Source organism: Nematolebias whitei, chromosome 7 (genome assembly GCF_014905685.2).
Source record: "Nematolebias whitei isolate Nwh7 chromosome 7, NemWhi1, whole genome shotgun sequence".
NCBI classification, from domain to species: Eukaryota; Metazoa; Chordata; class Actinopteri; order Cyprinodontiformes; family Rivulidae; genus Nematolebias; species Nematolebias whitei.
In genome coordinates this window covers 49,656,545-49,671,550 of record NC_056504.1, presented here as the reverse complement: position 1 = coordinate 49,671,550, position 15,006 = coordinate 49,656,545, and the positions used below count along the sequence as shown (strand labels likewise).

The window sequence follows — 15,006 nt, the reverse complement described above, 5'->3', positions numbered from 1 at the left end:
AATGTTGGATGATGGTTTGATGGTTGATGGTTGGATGGATGATTGATTGTTGGATGGTGGTTGAATGTTGGATGGTTGATGACGGTTTGATGGATGGATGGATGGTTGGATGGTGGAGGTTCTGCTCTCATTAATCTGCAGGTTTCTCTCTTCAGCTGATAATCTCCATACTTTTGTGTTTTGTTGTTTTTTGTTCCCGATCAGTTTATTTGTAGTTTATTTTTGTGCCTCATGTGTTTTTTAAAATTTGATTTAATTTTTTTCTGATTAATAAAAAATAAATAAACAACAGAGATCCAGAATAAAGATAAACGTGTGTGTCACAGTGGAGTGAGATTTAAAACAATCAGCCTTCAGTTCTTCAGATCAGACTGAAGACAGGATCTGGTCCAGTTCAGCTCCTCAGGTTCTGAGGTTCTGCTCATGAGTCCGGTCCAGTTCAGCTCCTCAGGTTCTGAGGTTCTGCTCATGAGTCCGGTCCGGTTCAGCTCCTCAGGTTCTGAGGTTCTGCTCGTGGGCCCGCCCTCCTCCTCTCGGCCGACAGAAAGCCACACATCGATGGGAGACAAAGAGAGAAAATCTGAGGAACACTGAAGGGAGGGGGTGGAAAATATTCATGTTCTGGATGCACGGGCTCAGATGGAGAACTGTCCAGCATGAAGAACAGATGGTTCTGGTTCTCTGCTTTGAAGCTCAAACGACCCCAGATTGACCCTTAGTTTGTGTTTGATCTCCTTCTATTTAATTTTTATTTTATTAAACTTTTCTTTAAAATTCTGGTTCAGATTCAGGAATCTTCCTGAACAAAGTCCAGACCAACTTTCAGGAACCCCCCAGACTAAAGTGGTTCTAGCAGCGCTGCTGGTGAGTCCGGTTCTTAAAGGTTCTATAGAGAACTGGTTTGATCCACTTGATGACATCACTGCTGATCAGACCTGGTGCTGCTGCAGGTCCAGTTTTTGGTGCCTGAAGGTCCCGTGACTTTTACGTCGGAATCAGAGCTGGATGCTAAAAATGGTCCAAGTCAGACAGACGGAATGGGAGGGGCTACTGGAGAAAATGGGAGGGACTGTGGGCAGAAGGGGAGGAGCTGATGATAAAGAGGTGGGGCTAAAGTCGAAGGGTTGATGGTGACAGAAAGGGGTGTGGCTGAGGATGACAGACAAGTCAAAGGGGAGGAGCTAAAGCAAAGTGGCAGAGATTGAGGAGCTAAGGACAGACAGACAAACATGAGAGGAGGACAAACAAACTAAAGGGGAGGGGCTTACAACAGACAGACAATGGGGGAGGAGCTAAGGACGAACAGACATGAACTTTGTTACCGTCAGTTCGAAGCTCCTCTTCTTCTCGATGTCCTCCTGAGGAGTGTGTGAGTGAGATGGTGTGTGTGTTTTAGAGCTTTGCTCGGAGGAGGAAAAGGGGGAGGCGGGTGAGACAGGTCCAACATGTGTCTTCCTGCTCAGGTGAAGACGCTGCCAACAGGCTGCAGGATATCTGAGCAGAGTTCACCTGCAGGTCAAAGGTCAGGGAGCAGTTTTTATTTGAATCGCCTGGTTCTGATGGATCAAACCCAAAGTTTGGTTCTGGATCAGATCGGTTCCGAGGAGTTGGGACTCTGAACGTTTTTATTTCTTCACTTTGATGAAAAGAATCACTGAATCTCATAAAAGTCCCAAAAACCAGCAACGAGCCTCGGAGCTGGGAGGTTCAGCACCAACTCCACCGAGCTGTCAGCCCTCAGGGAAGCTGCGGGGGACGACTCTCAGCTACTACCACGCTCAAGATCTGTCGAGTAGCTGCCGCGGCCATTTTGAATCAGGTAATCACCATCCACTGAGTTTTATTGAAACCTGTCCGGGGTTCAAGGAATATTTTGCTAACAGACAGACAATTACATGATCACCCACCTTTCACAGCAGCAGGTGATAAAATCAAGTCACCTGCTGCCGTGACAGGTGGGCTATCATGTAACTGTCTCTGTTAGCAAAATATCTCATGAACCAGTGGACAGATTTTAATTAAACGCTCAGAAAGTCCTTATAACTTATTCAAGATGGCCGCCACAGCTAATTGACCTCCGCTAGCACAACCCATCACCTCTGAGGCTGACGTATTTGAAAAGGTGCAGGTGATGAGCATTCTCTCTTTAGGTTTAGTTTAGTCTCTGATTTGTGGTTTCACCCTCGGACCAGGTTCTGACATGAATGTGAACGGGTCGGAATGGTCACCTGCAGGTTCTGGTTCTGATCAGAAACTACTGAACTCTGCCACAAAATGTTAGAAATGCACTTTAAACTGGACGTATTGGTGGGCTGTGAGGGCACAACCAGAAGAGTCTGCTCTAAAACGAAAAGACCAGAACCAGGACTTCCCTCAGCTGATTCTGGACCAGCTAAAATGATTCTCCCAAAGATCTGGTTCTGGTCTGGTCCAGTTCAGATTAAACAGATGTGAAGTCCCAGGTGAGTCACCTGGACACACCCCCTCCTCCTGCTGCACACACACACACACACACACACACACACACACAGATCTGCAGGATCATCAGAACCTCAACGAGCAGCTGTGGGTCCGCTTCATGGTTCTGTTCAGAGCACCTCTGAGTGAAGCAGGTGCTGCAGCACCTCCTGCAGGACACAACGAGTCCTGCAACTGGTTTCAAGAACATTTTCAAAGTGCAGACGTCAGAATAAAAGAGGAATGCATATCGCCCGCCGTCTTTACCGGCAGCCTTTAGACTCGAGTTGTGTTTTGGAGAAAAACAGAAAACCCATTGATCCACGTTTACTAGAGACGGGGCTGGAAGCAGGAAGTTGAAGCTTGAAGAGACGAGCACCCTCTGGTGTCTGGTTCCAGTACCGTTGTTTAGGCCCCGCCCACATAAACACAACACCTCAGATAATTGTTTACAAGTGGTTCTTTGTGCGTTTGTTCAAAAATACATTTTAAAAAAACGCTCAGGCTTAAATAAAAGTGTAACGTAACACTGTGATTGACAGCCTGTTAGCAAGTTGGGTTGTGTGGGCGGGGCCATCGAGGGTACCACCCACAATGGCTTCTTCCGAAGAAACTGTCTTTTTGAACAACATGGAGGAGACGCGTCGCCCATCGAATCAAAACCTCAGAATAATCTCGTGAAACGTTGAGGACTGTGCGTTGGAGATGACTCTCAGCTACTACCACCCCAAAGTTTAGCTCGCCCAGCTTTGAGCGGCGGGCAATACTGATCCATTAAATGTGGACTCCCCTCCTGAACGTCTTTCAGTAACTGATCCTGGATCTGTTTCTGTGGTTTGTTCCTGCAGGAGAAGTTTCCGTCGGTCGTCTCTCTTCCCGGCGGCTGCAGGTCAGAGGTCATGAGCCTGAAGCACCCCGAGCTTCCTGGGTAAAAACTCATCCTGACAGAACCCAACTGGAACCGAGCCGACCGCCTCTGAATCCTCTGCTTGTGTCCGCAGCTGCGTGCTCTTCGTTCTTTGGTCTGTGGAGGTTTCCACTGAAGGAAGCGTCGCTCCGAACCTCCAGCTGCTGCCGAAGATCCCAGAAGAAGGTGAGACCAAACTGAACACAACACCGCTGACAGAGATGGATCCGCCCGGTCAGGCTCGTCGTTGGTTCGCTTCCTCCGTTAATGTTTCTGATTGGCTGGTCCTGAGGACTCGCGCTCGCTCTGATTGGACGGTTTGTCAATAAAATGTGAAACGTCCCTCACGGTTCTTCTCCGAAGCCCAACAGGAACTTTTATTTTAATAATCTGAACTGATCAAACGTCAACACGTTTCAGCAGAATCCAAAGCATTAAAGCCGCAGCCTGTGGCTCGTTAGGGTCACAGCACTCCTAATACGACAGGCAGACAAAAACACAAAGTGCAGCTCACGTCTCATGAGACATAAAATTATGAGAATTATTTGGATCCACATTTACAACCGAACGCACCTGAATAAATCACGACCTTCACCGCACAGAAACTTAACGAGCTCCTGAAAATTTTTTATTATTAAAATGTTTTTGTTTGTTTACAAAAACAATTGATTCTTTATTGATTTTAAAGATATTTTATTGAGATGCAGAACATCTGAAAACATGTTGACGGTCCGAGACTTCAGAACCAGATGAATTTATTCTAATTTATGTGACCAGGTTTACTCAGGTCCTCTGAACAGATTCTTATAGTTTAATTTCATCTTTTATCCAAAAGACTTCTTCAGCCTGAGGAGCTGCAACAAACTGTCTTATAAATATCACCTCCTCGTAGCGGATCAGCAGTTTGTTGTTGACGTCCAGAACTTTTATGTACATGAATGTTTCAGTGCCTTGAGACGACTTGTGACTCGGCGCTATATAAATAAAATGAATTGAACTAGTTCACACGATACAGGACCATCAGTCTAATGACCGATCGTTAGTGCCCTGATGGCTGTTTACTACTCACAGAGGGCTGAGTGATACTAGCAATCACAGCATTGTAAGAGGGGGACAGTTGAACCCGGAGGCCTCCACCCCTGTTTAACGATAGACGGTTTCTTTTCACAAAGATGGCCTCCTTTACTCCTCTCTCAAACCATCGTTCTTCTCTGTCCAGGATGTGAACATCTTCATCCCTGACAGAGTGACCTCTGGCCTGGAGATGAGTGTAGACCTCAGAGTCCTGGCCTGATGATGTTGCTCTTCTGTGCTGGGCCATCCTTTTGGCCAGTGGCTGTTTGTGGAGCCTCCATGTCCAACTGTCCCTCTTACACTGCTGTTATTGCTAGCATCACTCAGGCCCCTGTGAATAGCAAGCAGCCATCAGGGCACTAACGATCGGTCGTTAGGCTGATGGTCCTTCATCATGTGAACAGCTGGTTCTGGAGGTCAGCAGCAAACTGTTGATCCACTATGAGAAGTTGCTGGTTATAAGACTGAGTTTGTTGCAGCTCCTCAGACTGAAGAAGTCCTATGGATTAAAGATGAAACGTTTCAAGTTTTTATTTACATTTTTTTTATCCGTCAAAAGGACCTGACTTAACCTCGTTAATTTATCTACCTGCAGCAGCATCAGGTTATTCTTTCTGATCAATCTGATCCAGAACCTGAAGGTGTTCTCTGATCCATGTTCTTCCCCCTGCAGCTCTCCAGATGTTCCCCCTCCAGCCAGCAGGCGGCGCCGCCAAGGCCTTCCAGAGCCTGCTGAGGGTTCTGGGACCCGAGGCCGCCATCGAGGCCGTCGTCAGAGCCACCGGGCTTTTACCAGAACCCAGCGTTCAGACAGAAGGTTGACGATGAGAGAAAGACGAAGGAAACAGTTTGGTCTCGTAGAAATCTTTATTTTTTTTAAAGAAACATCTCGACTGAGTCAGCGGAGCTCGTTAGTCAAAGTCTACAAAAATAAATAATTTAAATACAAAAAGCCCGACAGCTGAGTGGCCTTTGTATTCTCAAATAGATTCCTCTGTTTATTTACAAAGTATTAAAAGTTTGCAGGCATCACTCGAACGGCGACGCCCAGGCAGCCGACCAATCAGGCTGCAGCTCGCCGTCACATGACCGCCTGAAAAGATGTTGCTTCTGTAACTTAAACCTCCCGGAAGCTGAAGCCAAACAAAACCAAAATGATTTCACGGACGAAGCCTCTGATGTTGAAACTTTGTCTGGATTTAAAATTTAAATCACTTTTCCTATTTTGCATCATTTTAAAAACCTTTTAGTGTTAAAGTTTCTCTACGAGTCAGTTGGAATTAAACAATAATCAAACTTCCTATTTCTATGATCAATCGCTCCCATGAGCCTTGGCGGCGGTGCTCTAACACGATTCGTAGTGGTCGGCTCGGTTCTGTCCGGTCCGCTCCGTCTCCGTGACGACAGCACCCACAGTGGCTGCGCCGAACAGATCACGACTGCTGCTGATCAACGATTGGCCGGTGAGGTCACGGGGGCGGGGCGGACGCCGTCCGACAGGAAGTGAGGTCAAGTGTTACCAGTTTGTATGAAGCCTCCATTTTTTTCCTCTCTAAACGCCAGACGACCCGATTGGGTCGGCAGGAGTTTGAGGTATCAGAGTTCAGGGCTGCGATCACAGGAACAGATCAGTGAACGCAGTCTGTAACAAAACCAGGTAAACAAACATCCCCGCCCACAAACAAACAAACAACAGGAAGTCACGTATGGCACCAGAACCAGCAGAGCAGCAGCTCAAAGCTCAGATCGATGAGGGAACGGCGTGCAGCTGCGTGTGATCGGACCTATCTTCACGTTCTGGTTCTGACCTTTGACCTCGGAGTCCAACCCGACAGGTTAAACGTGTAAAAGTTTTAAACCAGCCCTGGTTCTGTTTACGTTTTCCTTCTAAAGGCAGAAGCAGAGGAAAACGTCCGAATTGTAAACCCAACAGAACCCAGGACCGGATCAGAACCGTCCAACAGAACCTTTGCACAAATTAATCAAATGAAATTTAAAACAACCCGAAGCTTTTCACAAGATTTAGTTTCATCAGAACTTCAACCTGTTGGTTTTACTGCGGGTCCGAACAGAACCGGGCCCAGCTATCATCGATTTGAGCTCATCGGCTGCAGACGAATTCTGACTGTAAATGAAAACAGAAGTTTGTTGGCACTTTGTTACAAAATGAAGAGCAGTTAAAGGAACAGTTCACCGTTTCAGTGCTTCTGATTTGAAACCCAACAGCGGTTCCGGCTGGTGCGGTTCGAAGGGTTCTGATGGATCCGTTCTCCATCCGGGTTAAACGTTAACGGTTCGGTTCTGATTGTTCCCACATTAAAGAATCGTCACATGAAATCTGAAAGAGCTGAAGTTTGGATTTAAGAATATTCAGGAACCGGTTCTGTTGTTTCTCAGTCGGACAAGCGAAGTCTTCAGAACCTCAGAACCCAGAGTTCATGGTTCTCTCCAACTGGGCCACTAGATGTCAGTGTGGGTCAAACAGAACCTTTTCCAGCTGGTTCAGCTTCCTGGTCCAATCCGGTTTGTTAGGTTCTGTGGGTTCAAGGGTTAATATTTAAAGCCAGCAGATCTTCAGTCCAACACCAAACCTGAACATCTGATCCGTTTCTACAGAACCAAGCCCGCCTGTTCAGGCATCTCATGACAACTGGAATCTAGACGTTAATCTCTTTAATAATCTGCCCTCTGAAGAGAGTTATTAGTTTTATTTAGTAAAAATAAAGTTTAGTGGTTTTTAGAGGCTGATGACCTTTGACCCTGGAGGTGAACTCTTCCTTTAACAATCTTTTGGCCCCGCCTTTCATCGACTCCATTCAGATTACATGTTGACAATTAAAATCTGCTGGAGGTGGTGCAAAGCATTATGGGTAAAGACAACTGGAGGCAGAACCGATGGGTCGCCTCTCAACCAGATCACCGTGGCAACCGACGCTCCGGATCCAGAGCCCGACTCTGTGGAAACCTGATCGGAGCCGGCGCCATCCCGGCTCACATGGGGTGGAACAGCAGCGTGCGGTCGTCCCTCTCCGCAGACGCCATGATGTTGGGGAGCAGCGACAGAGAGCCCTTGGGCAAGGCACCGCCGGTTCTCAGGTAAGACGAGACGATCTTCTGGTCCAGGCGCAGCTGACGGGGGATGCTGTCGAACGGCTTCGGGTCCAGGTCCAGGATGGAAACCGAGGAGGAGAAGGCAGGAGACCGGAGGGGTCTTCTCTGAGAGGAGAGACTGGAGGAGGAGGAGGAGAAAGGTTTAATAACCGGAAGGAAGAAGTCTCCGCCTCCTGGTTCTAAAAAGTCTTCATAAGCTACAAACAAGCCGAGGACGGAGACATTTTCTCTTTAAATAAATCAAGATTCAGATTAAACTCACTCTTCATCATCATCCTCCTCTTCCTCACCGCGGGGAACAAGAGCCACCATGAGGGAGCAGTCCTTGGCTGTCATGGCGATCCGGTACTGATGGATCTGCAGACAAAGACAACAGAACTGAAACAGGAAGTCCAGCAACCTCAGTTTTATTTTCTGTTTAAAAAATGTAGACCCCCTCTTCCTCCTCCTCCTCCTCCTCCTGTTCCGAGTTCAGATCAATTCTCCGTGAGCTGAACGTTCTTCAAGTAAAAGCAGCAGGTTTTTATTTTCTGCCGTGTTCAGGTCAAACTATTTTCTGTCATTTCCGGACTGTAATCCGTTACTTTTTGTTCACGGGCTTCGAGCCCCGTGGGTTTTACAATGCTGCGACTAGTTCATCAAAGTTTTTAGTTTTTGACGGGTCAACGTGCTTCATGCCTCCAAAACATTTAGCTTCATCACACTCTGCCCAGTACACGTCTCTCCTGGGGGGTGGGTCCTCCTGACTCAGTGAGACGAACTGTATCAATAAAGATTTAAGATTTAAATCTGACCAATGAAATTACCCAACAGGTGGACCAATGAAACGGGGGTGGGGGGGGGGGACTGCATGTGCAGAGCAACTTTAGCTCAAGTCTGTCAGTGGATCCTGACAGCGGAGCAGGAGGAAGAGGAAGATGAAGATCAGTGACTTCCTGGTAGGCTGCTGTATTTATTTATTTATTTTCACCAGCTGTTACCGGCACCGTTCAGAAAAAACATTTACTGCACGTATTTGTGTTTGTTACCAGTACGTATTTAATTAAAAGCTTCAAAATCTTTCTGTGTAAATATCTCGTGTTACAACGTGGACACCCGCGGCCTATTCTTCTTTCGGCTGCTCCTTCTTCAGGGGTCGCCACAGCGAACTGTCACACGAAGACCTGGTGATTGATTTTAGTCCGGAGGTCCTTCCTGACACCACAAGCCACCGAGCTACCACAGCCTCCGTGTGGAGCAGAGAGCTGCCGTCCAGGGCACCCGGGGGGGCAGATGGTGTGGGTTAAGGGCCTTGCTCAAGGGCCCAGAGTGGGAGGAATGAGGGTGGAGGTGCATGCTTCACTTTCCCCACCCACATTTTGATGTGGTCTGTTTGGGGAATTGAACCGGCAACCTTATTATCACAGGCTCGCCTTTTCCACCTCTGCACCACCACTCCCCGAGCGCGACCTATACATGTACAAAATAACATAGTGGGCGTGGCTCATATTAGGTGGGCGTGGCTCATATTAGGGTGGGCGTGGCTCATATTAGGATGCGCTCAATAGTCCAGAAATGACGGTACTTTTAGTTTGAAGCAGCGTTTCAGCTTTAACGTTTAGTTTCGACCCTCTGAGGTCGTCTGTCACGAACGTCAGGAGTTTATTAAAAACAGTTTCCTGTTGGTAAAACGTCCCGGAAGAAACCGGAAACCTTCGGACCTTCGCAGCGGCAAACTCCACCGAGCCGTCGTCCTCCATCGAACACTTCTGCACCTTCTCCAGGAACGCTTCGCTGTACGGTCCGTCGATCTGCAGCCGCGTCCTGACAGACAGGAAGACGTCAGAGACCAGATGTACCTGTCAGAACCAGAACCGGGGGTGGGGGGCGGGTTCTACCTGTCTTTAGGGAAGTCCTGCAGGTGCTGCTCCACTTGGCGGTACAGAGGATAAAGACCTTCGATGTCCAACGTGTCCAACATCTGGGTCTGAAGGATCCGGAACAGAACGCTGTCGCTGGGTAAACCCTGAGATCCTGCAGGAGTTACACAGAAGGTTCTGATCCGTGAAAACAGAACCAGAACCACACAGAACAGGCCCGGGCACACTTTAAACCCAAACCCACGTTCTCAAAGTAAACAGGGCGTTTCTGGAACCAGGAACTGTCAGATTCAAATTTTACTTTAAACTGTCAGAACTGACGGGTCCAGAACCACAAGTCCAGACGGGTTCTTTAATGACACTAAAAACAGAACCAGAACTTTTAACCAGCTCTGCTCCTGACGGATAAACAAAAAACTTTTATAAAAATTAAAAGAAACGTTAAAAACTGGTTTCTGACCGTGACGAATCCGCTCCTTGTTTAACAGGCTAGCCTGACAGAAGCTCCGCCCCTCTCCTCGTATGTCAGTCACTTGTCCTCTGGCTCCGCCCCCACTGCTCAGCAGGGCATTCACCAGAACCTGAACACCAGAACAAAACCCTTCAAGATCCAAATAAAGCTCGGAGACATTTTGATGTTTTCTTCACCTGAACTGGACTGGATCAGAACCAGAGACTCAAGGTCAGAACCTGAGACTCAAGGTCAGAACCTGAGATTCAAGGTCAGAACCAGAGACTCAGGGTCAGAACCAGAGACTCAAGGTCAGAACCAGTGTCTCAAAGTCCAAGTTTCAATGTGAGACTCAAGGTTAGAACCTGAGACTCAGGGTCAGAACCAGAGTCTCAGGTTCTGAACTCTGGTCTCGGGATCTGTACGGTGGATTACCTGGATGAAGTCGTTCAGAACCGCCTTGCCGGTCATGTGGCCGTTGATCCGGTTGTTCCCGCCCTGGAAGTACGGTCTGAGGTGATGCAGCAGGACGCTGACGTCCGGCGGGTCGTCGCCGCCTTCCTTACTGCTGTAAACACACTGACCGCCCTGAAGCACAGAACCACACAGGTCCGGTTCAGCTTTAGGGTCGTGTCGATGCCAAAAAGTTCTCCCCGACGTCCTCCTCTGAGGAGAGCCGACCCGGGTCTCACCTTAAACACTTTGAAGTTGTTCTGAGGTTCCTCTATCAGGTGTCTGATGGCGAAGTGCATCCTCTGTCTGTTCCTGAACAACGAGACACAAACGAACGTTTAGAGTCCGGTTCAGACTTCAGAACCTGGGCCTGGCCCGTACGACCACATGAAGCTAAAACATTGTGACGTATTTACACAACACAGTTCGACCACTGCCGCCTGAATTAACGCTTCTCGTCAACCGACGGAGTCATTTGATGTATTCTTTAAAAATATGACGTTTCTGTGAATAAAAACGATGAACCGGCTCCAAGACCGTTCGTATTTTAGAATATTAATGTCTGTAGTTACAGAAAAAGTTTTGAGCTGCATGCATTCAGCTGAAAGTGCTGCAAAATAAAAAACTACAGATACATTCATTGTGAAATAATTATTATATTCTTGTAAATGTATGTTATCTCGCTCTACAAATTGATTGACAGCTGCTGATGATTGACGTCACAACTCTTCCTGCCTGTGACGCTGGTAAGAAAACATCGATTCACATGTAAAAGGAGGACGTCTGGTCTTTAAAGTCCTCATGGCTGCTTGTTGTTCACAGAGGGATGAAGTGACAGGAGGTGTGACAGTTGAACATGGAGACCCCCGCCCCGTTTAAAGATGGTTGATTTACTCCTCTCTCACTTCCTCTCCTATAATCTGTAGAACATCAATAAAATCACTCGTCCCCCGGTGAATATACAACAAAGTTCTTACGATCGTTAGGTTGATGGTCCTCCTTTTACATGTCAATACTGGTTCTGTCAGAAACTGGTTGAGTTCTGTTTTTAGCACGTCCTCAGAAAAGAAGACTCTTTTGAACAAAAGACAAAACGTCTCAACAAAGAAGAATCTGTTCAGACGACGTGACTTCACCTGGTTACATTTATCTACCTGGATTGTTGAGCAGCATCAGGAGTAAACGGTTCATGATGCTCCTGATTTAAAAAGGTTTATATTTCAGAACAAACATGTATATTTTGAATTTGTTGTTAATATTTTATGATTGTGGTTCCGGGTTTGAAGGATTTTTTTATTCTCTCTCTAAAATGAACTAAAAACATTTTACTCTGGCAAATAGCTTTGGTTTCATATTTGATATGTTCATGTTTATGTTATTAGAAATACTTTAAATGTTTGAACACTGCTGTTAAAAAGTGCCTTTTTAATGTATTAAACATTTTTTTTATATAAAACAGTACCTTAAAAATGTTCTAAACATCTTTAAGTCATAATTTAATTTTGCACATACTAATGACATTAATCACAAAAATATTTTAGATTAACCGTGATTATTATTATTTTTCTTTGCCCAGCACTAATATTTATTTATTTATATATTTATTTATATATATATACAACTAAATTATATATATTAACACTGTGGTTATATTTATAAATTATATTTATCAATGAGTAAATTATATTTATAAATAAGTAAATTATATTTATCAATGAGTAAATTATATTTATAAATAAGTAAATTATATTTATAAATAAGTAAATTATATTTATAAATGAGTAAATTATATTTATAAATAAGTAAATTATATTTATAAATAAGTAAATTATATTTATAAATGAGTAAATTATATTTATAAATGAGTAAATTATATTTATCAATGAGTAAATTATATTTATAAATAAGTAAATTATATTTATCAATGAGTAAATTATATTTATAAATAAGTAAATATATTTATAAATAAGTGAATTATATTTATAAATGAGTAAATTATATTTATTAATGAGTAAATTATATTTATAAATAAGTAAATATATTTATAAATAAGTGAATTATATTTATAAATGAGTAAATTATATTTATTAATGAGTAAATTATATTTATAAATAAGTAAATTATATTTATAAATAAGTAAATTATATTTATTAATGAGTAAATTATATCTATAAATAAGTAAATTATATTTATTAATGAGTAAATTATATTTATTAATGAGTAAATTATATTTATAAATAAGTAAATGTAACTGTGTGACTTACAGAAACGTGTTGAACTCTTATGAAGCAACTGGACATTTAAAGTTAAATAAAAATATTCTTACTGAAAAAAAAAAAAAAAGCGTGTGCTTCAGAAGCTGCACCTTCCGGGACGGTCAAGGCCCGGCTCGGCTCGGCCCATGGATGATTAATAAAGCGGTTCTGACTGAACTCACCCTGAGAAGAGGTCCAGAGGACAGTACAGACTGCGTCTCTTCCACTTCCCGTGAGCCACCTGTCGACAAAGCACAGATCAGAACCGGACCTGTGGTTCTGATGGTCAGAGTCTGTTCTGGAGAACTGACAGATCAATGAAACCCAACGAGTCATGAATATTTTTACGTTTCAGCATCAGATCTTTATCAACCAGAACCACGAGGTCCATCAGGACGTTTCCTGTTTCAGCAGCTTTGTTTGTTTTCTGCACAGAACGGTTCTGAAGTCGACAGAAAACGGATCGGACCCGAGTTCTGTTTGTTTTGGTTCCTTCAGCAGCAGACGGAGCTTTTGTTGAACCCAAAACATTTCAAACTAAAAGTCTGAGGACAGAGACCGGATCGACCCGCTCCACATCAAGACCTGTTGTTGTTGTTTACCTTGTAGTGCTGGTGCATGCAGTAACGACACACTTTGGTCTTCATGTCTTTGCTGACGTGTTTGGGGGACGGCAGGAAGCCACATTTAGGCTGTAAACAAACAAACAAACAAACAAACAGTCGTGTATTTATTTCCAGGCAGCTGGACGTTCTTCAGACTTTCTGAAGTTTTTCTCTGAGCAGAAACTAAATGAAAAATCATCCATAAATAAATAAATGAATCGTTCAGAAAGTCTGCAGAACTTTAAAAGATCTCAGGGACGTCAAACGTTTCATTTATTACACGTTACATTTTATTTTGAAATTCCACATTTTGAGACTGAAATTTTAACATTTTCTGAATAATTTTAACATCAAAATGTCCAAAAATGTATCGATAATATGAAATGTTTGTTTATGTAAAGGTCATGAACTTTACAGCAGGTCGTGAGAAGAAATGTTTATTTTACTCGGAGTGAACTCACGTGTTTGAATCGGCAAACGTTCGCGCCCTGAGGCCGTTAAAGTCCTACCTTGATCTCGACGCAGAGGGGGGGCGAGTGGGTCGGAGGCTGGGGACACGGAGACGTCAGGTTGGGCAGACAGAGCGCGCAGCCGCTGTAGATGTCCATCACCTTGTCGCAGCGCCACGCTGAAACGTGCACAGGTGGAACGTCAGAGTCATCTGGTCCATAAACATGTAGCGATACGGTTAGCGGCTGACGCTAACGCCCGTTTTTATTTGAAGTGAAATAAATCGGGTTTAGTTTCCTTCAGATAAACCGTGTTCGTGCTGAGAATCTTTTGAGCTGCAGCAATTTCAAACTAACTTCAGGGTCAAAGGTCAGCTTCGTTTGCAGCCGTCAGTGAAATAAAGTCTTCGGTTCTGCAGCCAGTCCAAAAAAAACGACTTCAGAACTTTTTGTGGGAACGTCAGCTAAAGCAGCTGAAACTAAGCTAACGGCAAAAAGTAACGAAACACTAGCTTTAAGTTGGAATATGCTAACAAAGTAGCACAACGCCAGCTAAAAGCTACACGTAGTGCTAAACTAAACGTAGCAAACTGCTAAAACAAAACGCTAGCTAAAAGCTAAAAGCAGCAAATGTTTGTAAATAAAGTTGATCATTTTGTAATAAACAATTTTATCATCATAAACAGTTTGAGGTTTTCTTTTGTTGTGGCTCATCGGAGGCGATCGTCTCGGTCTCACCTGGTCGCAGGTGCTGAATCTTGATTGACAGCTGTCGAACGAAGTCCAGCGGCAGCTTCACCACCTCCTGCAGAGAGGAGCACGCCAGGGCTCTGTCAGTAAAACATCAGCCTCCGTGTCGACCGAGTGTTAGTAAAAACGTATAAATATAAAACGCTCCTCGCCGAGGGGAACCCTCAGCGCCTCCAGAGAAGACCCGAGAACTCCGCACACGTGAAATGTTCTGTTTTCAGGAACTGGTTTGGACGTCTCTGGAAGCGTTCTCAGATTTCTACCAGGGAAACCATCCTGTGACGGCAGCCTGTCAGTAAAATATTTGAGGAAGCAGGAAGTCCCACAGTGACTGGCAGCAGTTTGTTCCTGAACTCAGAGTTATTACATTTATTAAACATTAGACATGTTTGGACCCTTCAGAAGTCAGAACTGGGTCAGAACCAGAAACGTGTTGATGCTGACCAGAACTTTTTCCTCAGAAAGATCATCGGAACCCATCCATCCATCCACCCACCCATCCGTCCATCCACCCACCAACCCATCCATCCACCCACCCACCCACCCATCCGTCCGTCCATCCATCCATCCGTCCACCCACCCACCCACCCACCCATCCATCCATCCATCCATCCATCCATCCATCCATCCATCCA

At 44.8% G+C, this 15,006-nt stretch overlaps 2 protein-coding genes across 2 annotated transcripts in view; one reads left to right on the top strand and one right to left on the bottom strand.

Moving 5' to 3' along the window:
* The window catches only part of LOC119412046 (centromere protein P), a 106,377-nt gene extending 101,116 nt beyond the window's left edge, over window positions 1-5,261 (top strand). Inside the window, exons 6-8 of the mRNA XM_037679023.1 lie at window positions 3,306-3,385; window positions 3,459-3,550; window positions 5,112-5,261. Of these exons, the coding sequence (XP_037534951.1) occupies window positions 3,306-3,385; window positions 3,459-3,550; window positions 5,112-5,260 (321 nt within the window). The 3' untranslated portion in view covers window position 5,261. The remainder of the gene's footprint in view (window positions 1-3,305; window positions 3,386-3,458; window positions 3,551-5,111) is intronic.
* A 1,809-nt stretch (window positions 5,262-7,070) lies between these two features.
* ippk (inositol 1,3,4,5,6-pentakisphosphate 2-kinase) overlaps window positions 7,071-15,006 on the bottom strand; it is an 18,358-nt gene continuing 10,422 nt past the window's right edge. The window contains exons 4-14 of the mRNA XM_037679728.1: window positions 14,360-14,426; window positions 13,682-13,800; window positions 13,170-13,259; window positions 12,750-12,808; window positions 10,552-10,624; window positions 10,295-10,447; window positions 9,869-9,989; window positions 9,427-9,562; window positions 9,250-9,352; window positions 7,812-7,906; window positions 7,071-7,667 (exon numbers count right to left, since the gene is read on the bottom strand). Of these exons, the coding sequence (XP_037535656.1) occupies window positions 7,430-7,667; window positions 7,812-7,906; window positions 9,250-9,352; window positions 9,427-9,562; window positions 9,869-9,989; window positions 10,295-10,447; window positions 10,552-10,624; window positions 12,750-12,808; window positions 13,170-13,259; window positions 13,682-13,800; window positions 14,360-14,426 (1,254 nt within the window). The 3' untranslated portion in view covers window positions 7,071-7,429. The remainder of the gene's footprint in view (window positions 7,668-7,811; window positions 7,907-9,249; window positions 9,353-9,426; window positions 9,563-9,868; window positions 9,990-10,294; window positions 10,448-10,551; window positions 10,625-12,749; window positions 12,809-13,169; window positions 13,260-13,681; window positions 13,801-14,359; window positions 14,427-15,006) is intronic.